The sequence below is a fragment of the Populus alba genome, chromosome 17 (assembly GCF_005239225.2).
Source record: "Populus alba chromosome 17, ASM523922v2, whole genome shotgun sequence".
In the NCBI taxonomy this organism is placed as follows: Eukaryota; Viridiplantae; Streptophyta; class Magnoliopsida; order Malpighiales; family Salicaceae; genus Populus; species Populus alba.
Genome location: NC_133300.1, coordinates 8,334,283 through 8,340,071, shown reverse-complemented (window position 1 = coordinate 8,340,071; position 5,789 = coordinate 8,334,283). Strand labels below are relative to the sequence as shown.

The following is a 5,789-nucleotide window of genomic DNA, read 5'->3' as shown; positions in this document are numbered from 1 at the left end:
CCGCTCGTCGTCATGCGGTCTCATCCTCCTTCATCGGGATGACTCCAGTGGCTCCAAGATTCTCTACCACCATGTGGACTTGGGAGAGATTACTGCCACTGACTACATAGAAAGAGAAAGTTGCGGTATACTCCTCGCAATCCTCCACCTCGATTTCTATGCTTGGAGCTTCTATGCCTTTCTGCTTGACAGCTCCTCCTACACCACCTCTCTTTGGTGTCTTCGCCTTTTATCATAGGCATTTGCACCCCCTCAATTAGGTGCCTCTGCAACAGCTCTCTTTCCATCCTTGCATGCATTGGAAAGGTCTTCGCCTGTTGTCTTCATCAAGAGCATAAAAGACTTCCTGTTGTACAAACTTTAACAGTCTCTGCTCTGAGCTTTATCTGGGAACACTTCTTCTCCTTGCACCTGTTGTCTCATTTCAGTACCTCGTTGGATCCCTGGGGTACTCTTGCACAATCTTCGTGTGCCCTCGTGCAATTTCTGTTCTCCAGATTTCTCCCTATTCCTTGCTTAATGTTTGACAGCAACTCATCCTGTCACAACACTTGTCCAAGTCAAAATAGGGTGCCAATCTTCATTCCCTTGCTGTATTTCTCTTCCATTATCAGGGTCTTCATCAATTCTCCCCTCGAGAAATCACAGTCACCAAATCTGCCTTCTTTGGAGAAATCACCACTCCATTAGATCCTTGATCATGCGTAACCCAACTGTTCCTTTGTGCCGTCATCCTGCTAGTCTTCAACCGTTTCATTACAAACTGCTATATATACGAAAATAGTACCGTATGGATAATCCTTCCACTAAGCAAGTTCCCAGGAAAGATTGGAGGGGTCACAACGGTCCCGCTTAAAACCCAATCTCCTAGACAGAACTTCTTAGGCCATATCTATCCATCGTACTGTCTCTTCGTATATACAACCATTTGCTAGCTTTGTTGCGGCTTTCCTTTACAAGTGATCTGGGATATACAGGTTTAATACATGATTTCTCAACATCTAGCGAGACTACTAGTGTTTAGATTCGTCAAGATTGGTCTTCATCAATTTCCACTCTACACCTCAAATCGTCCACATCTCGGGTGTCCTGAGTGTCCCAATTTTGCCTTCCATCAAGGCATTACATTTTTCCATTTAACAGTTTAGCACATGTAATTGGGTAAACATGTGCACCTTCTTCTTCTTCATCTCCATCGACCACCATGATGACCTTCAGATGCCTCCTAATCGGGCAATCTCTCTTTAATAATTCACCACCGCCATTTTGGTCTCAAATCTCAACGATCGGACCGTACCATTGCATCCGGAATGATCAAATTAGCTGGAAACATGTCTTGAATCGTCCAAATCGCACATCAGACGGCTACGATTTGATCAAAACAATTCTAGCCTAATTAACGGCTCAGATTCAATCTTAGATCCGGTTGCACGTAGGATCAGCTACACTCGATCCTATCCCTCGGCTCACGGCTCGGCTCGGCTCCAATTCGGCTCGGCTCAACTCGGCTTGGCGTGGCTCGGCTCGCGGCTGATGACGTGGCAGGTGGGTCCCCCATATGCTGACATGGATGTTGACTAGTCAATTGCTTGCTGACTGTGTATGATGATGTCATCCTTGCATCATGCTGATGTCATTCTTTGCATAGCACTGTTTATGATACTGTCACTGTTCATGTCTACTGTTCACATGGGTCAGGTCAACTGGTATTCGGGTCGGGTCAACTCATCCGGGTGAAGAAGACGCGTGGGGCGTGTCTGTGCGCGTGGGCAGACGCCTTGCCGGAGAGTGATGGAGAGTGCGACCATGTCCGACGTCCGATTTTGACGCCGTTTTCACCAGTGGCTTCGTATCGTCCTCCTCTACACATTGGGATGGTCAAAACATCCTTTTGACAACTTTCATTTTTGAGCAAAGATCAAACACCACTTCAAACCATATGCTCTGATACCAATTGAAGGGAATTCCGACCGGTGATGTACTGATAATTGCTCATCGGAGGGCAAGCACACTGACACAATATTTAACGTGGTTCGGCAAACCGCCTACATCCACGGGAGAAGCAATATTATTTGAGGTAGAGAAAGAATACAATAAATACATGGAGGAAGATCTCATCACTCAACTCCCATCTCTCTTGCTGCCCTTGCAACTGCAGGGCTGCTGCAATGGGCAGCAGCCCTTCCTCTTCTCTTTCTCTTCCACTCTCTACAATTCTCACGTTCTCACTCTCACACCTTTAGCTCTCTTTGCATGCCTCTTTTATAGGCATTCTCCAGCACATGTAGGGGACAAGACTCCCTTAAAACATGCCACCATTAGTGGCACTAATGATGCTGCCACTTGCTTGGTGGTGGTGGCCACTTTGTTTGGTGGTAGGGTAGTCCCACTAATGGCAATACCTAACAAATAAGGCCTCCTCAATGAATGCGTTAGAGGAGATGTACCCTCTCTCCAAGGCAATGTCCTTAATCGCGCTTGTTGTAATTGTTCCTTCTTACTGGTTTATTGTGTTCTTCATTGATAGGATCGGAGGGTTCATAATCCAGCTAGGCGGCTTCCTTCTAATGTCCATTTTCATGGCAATTCTCGGATTCAAGTATGGGGGATCTTAGAGGGGAGAAAAAGGCATGTGGCCCAGATTCGAAAAAGGATTTTTTTGTGGGTCCTGTGAGCTGGGCTCAATTCTAATGGGCTCTACTGCCCAGCTCTATTATCTGTCTTTGAGTTTGATAATGAAAGTAGCATAATGCTATTGGATCTGATTATTCAATTAAATCTGGTAATATTAGGTCCAACTGTTTAACCAGATTTAGTAGTAATTGATGATTAAATATAGAAAAGAAAACGTTTTTTATATGCATTATAGGGTTGTTTATAGTGTAAATACTCGATGGCTACAATATCATCCATAATATAATGAGTTTGTATCTAGTATTTTTTCCACATGTTCTAAAAGTATATATATAATTTATTAAAATGATGAAAGATGAAAATGTTCTTATATTTTATAATTTATATGCCAAAAATCCAAGACACAATTCTTTCAAAGTTTGTGTGTGTATTCCTAAACTCCGAGTGAAAGGTTTATTGGTGATTAACTTTTTAATAAAAGCTTTAACCTAACTGGTACAAAGCTTACAAGAGATGGAGGGGTGTTTTTCGTTTACCCGTGTCATGTCAAAGGCATCATTCTCGATCTTAGGCCTAGATTATTGGGCTTTTAAAGTATTTAGCCACTCCATTTGACAAAAATGGGCTAAGCAACTGCAATAAAATCTTTTAAAAACAGCCCTGACTCTGAATTGTAAGAAAGGCGTTGAAACCAGACAACAGCGGAGAAGGAACGGGATAACTAACCACTCGATGGAGATAACGAAAGCAACAGCAACATCAACATTAGCAGCAGCAATTCACAATCTTTCCTTAAGCTCCTTGTCTTCAACAATTAGACCTCGACCTCGACCTTATTCACATTCTGGTTTTTCTAAATTCCCTCTTGTGTCTCGGCCAACGTCTCTCACCGCTACTTGCTCTCTTCCCAATGAAACCACTACTTCCAGTGAGTGATTGAATTATGTTTTATTTCGTGTTTTGTGAACTGGGTTTTGGTTGTTCTTGCATTCTTTCGTTGTCTTTTGTCTTTCCAAATTATTCTCATTGAGTTAGGCTTTTGTGTACAGCAACAAAGGTTGCTGGTGCTGACACTTCTCTTCAAGTGAAGGTGGATTTTCCTTTACTTTTTATCTACCCTTTTGAGTATTTTATGTTTGTGTTAGAATTGAAATGATTGTGTTTTTAACTGTGAAATTTTCAGAAGAGAGCAGCTGATTTGTCCCCTGAATTGAAGGGAACTTCTATTTTCCTTTTAGGTAAGTAATTATTTTTGTTTTTAACATTGATCAATTCTTTTGGAGAGTTAGTCTAACGATACATTGTGATTATGGGATGGTTTGCGTTTGATGTGGAGGAATGAGAGGTCCTCTGAAAACCAATTTGGGTAAGCTTTTGGCGGATGCATTGAGATATTATTATTTTGACAGGTATGGATTATGGGTGTGTTTTTGTTGTTAAGATAATTGAAGGAATTGCACTGTGGTTGATAGTTCAAATTACTCATGTAGTTACATTATTATTCTGTTTTCAGTGATAGTTTGGTTGAGGAAGCTGCCGGTGGTGAATTTGCTGTCAGATCTTTGAAGGAGAGAGATGAGAAGGGATTTCGCGAATCTGAGGTGAATGTTTTTTAGGCTTGTATTCGAATTCCTTATGTTTGTTCTTGAGACTGGCACGATATTGGTACAGTAACATTCAGAATGGGTGTTATGTAGTTGTATTATTGAGGATTATAATTTAACGTCGTCGACAATTCATTTTGCAACAGACTGAAGTATTGAAGCAGCTAACATCTATGGGTCGGCTCGTGGTATGTGCTGGAGATGGTGCAGTTCAAAGTTCAACCAACCTGTATGAACATGATCATTGATTGTACTGGTTTGTGTTTAATCTTGTGTGCAAAATTCCAATGGACAGTATTTTGTAACTAATACGAGTTGAAAGGTCCTTTGATTTTTTTTGTAGAGGACTTCTGAGACATGGGATCTCACTATGGATTGATGTACCCTTAGACATTGTTGCAAGGGGGATGGTTGAAGACAAGACTCAACTTGCTGCATCAGAATCTCATTCAGAGGTTTTTTCTTCATTCTCAGCTTATTAATTATTTAACCTAAGTGATCTGCTCCATGCTTGAAAGATTTTCATTGTCAAACCATATTCGTTTGGGAATCCCCGTGCATTCCTAATTTCTGATAGATTTGCTCACCAGGTGTTAGAGCAGGTAGTCGCTACATATGAAGAGCTGAGAGCTGGTTATGCTACAGCTGATGCAAAAATTTCGCTCCAGAGTATATCTCGCAATTTATCTTTGCTTGTCCTAGAGGAATTCAGGTTTTGTATGGTTTCTAATTGCTTCATGTTTTTTGCAGATATAGCTGTCAAATTAGGTTATGATGAACTGGATTTGGTAACAACGGAGGACTTGGCATTGGAGGTGAAGATGCAAAACATTTCATTGTGAAGATTTTCTTAGTTCTACTGGTACCCTAAAAGTCAGGTTTCTTCCTTCTGTTTGACACTTTCAGGTACTCAAGGAGATAGAAAAACTGACAAGAGTAAAGAAAATGATGGAAGAGGCAGCAAGACCTTTTTAGCAAACTCTAGCTGTGTTTTCAACACACGTAACAATTTTTCATGAGCATATGTTTTCATGGTATGCCATTAAATGTGCAGTTATATCCTGCAATTGTTTGTAATCGAAGATTGGCATATGAGGTTACATGGTTTGAACTGAAACTCACACCCTTGGTCAATTACACATATCAGTAGATATATCTGTTTTTAATTGTTCATACTGAACTGGATTGAACCTGTCTTTGACATATCCTTGCACTTCTGTTTTGCATCTGCTTTTCCATAGACGAAGGTAATTTGTTGCAGCTCATGCTTATTGTCTTCCTTGAAACTTGATCAACTGCTATGTGAAAGAGGTTGATCCCAAGCCCCTTCATGAAAGGTTGAGTCATGAAATTTTGGGAGTACAAATTGAGTGCAGTGATTTCAAAAGCAATATCAGCCAGCACTTGTGAGTGACAACTACAATTAAGCCTTTAGACCTTTCCAAACCTTGGGTTATCTCTAATTCTAGCATCAGTAATCTGCTTTTAACTGAGCAACTGAAGTGGGTTTGGGCTGGATGCATCATCATGAAGATGGGATTTTTCTTGAGA

At 41.1% G+C, this 5,789-nt stretch overlaps 1 protein-coding gene across 2 annotated transcripts; it reads left to right on the top strand.

The window, feature by feature from the left end:
• Window positions 1-3,286: 3,286 nt before the first annotated feature.
• On the top strand, window positions 3,287-5,411 carry LOC118038148 (probable inactive shikimate kinase like 1, chloroplastic). 2 transcript variants are annotated; one of them, XM_035044447.2, is made up of 10 exons: window positions 3,287-3,562; window positions 3,684-3,724; window positions 3,818-3,872; window positions 3,971-4,043; window positions 4,148-4,235; window positions 4,385-4,467; window positions 4,561-4,693; window positions 4,829-4,907; window positions 4,989-5,053; window positions 5,145-5,411. In XM_035044447.2, exons 1-10 carry the CDS (start codon window positions 3,367-3,369, stop codon window positions 5,211-5,213), a joined length of 882 nt encoding a protein of 293 aa, XP_034900338.1. In that variant the 5' UTR covers window positions 3,287-3,366; the 3' UTR covers window positions 5,214-5,411. The 2 variants fall into 2 exon arrangements, with proteins under 2 accessions (XP_034900338.1, XP_034900339.1); XM_035044448.2 differs by having other exon boundaries at window positions 3,290-3,562; window positions 4,582-4,693.
• Window positions 5,412-5,789: the final 378 nt, after the last annotated feature.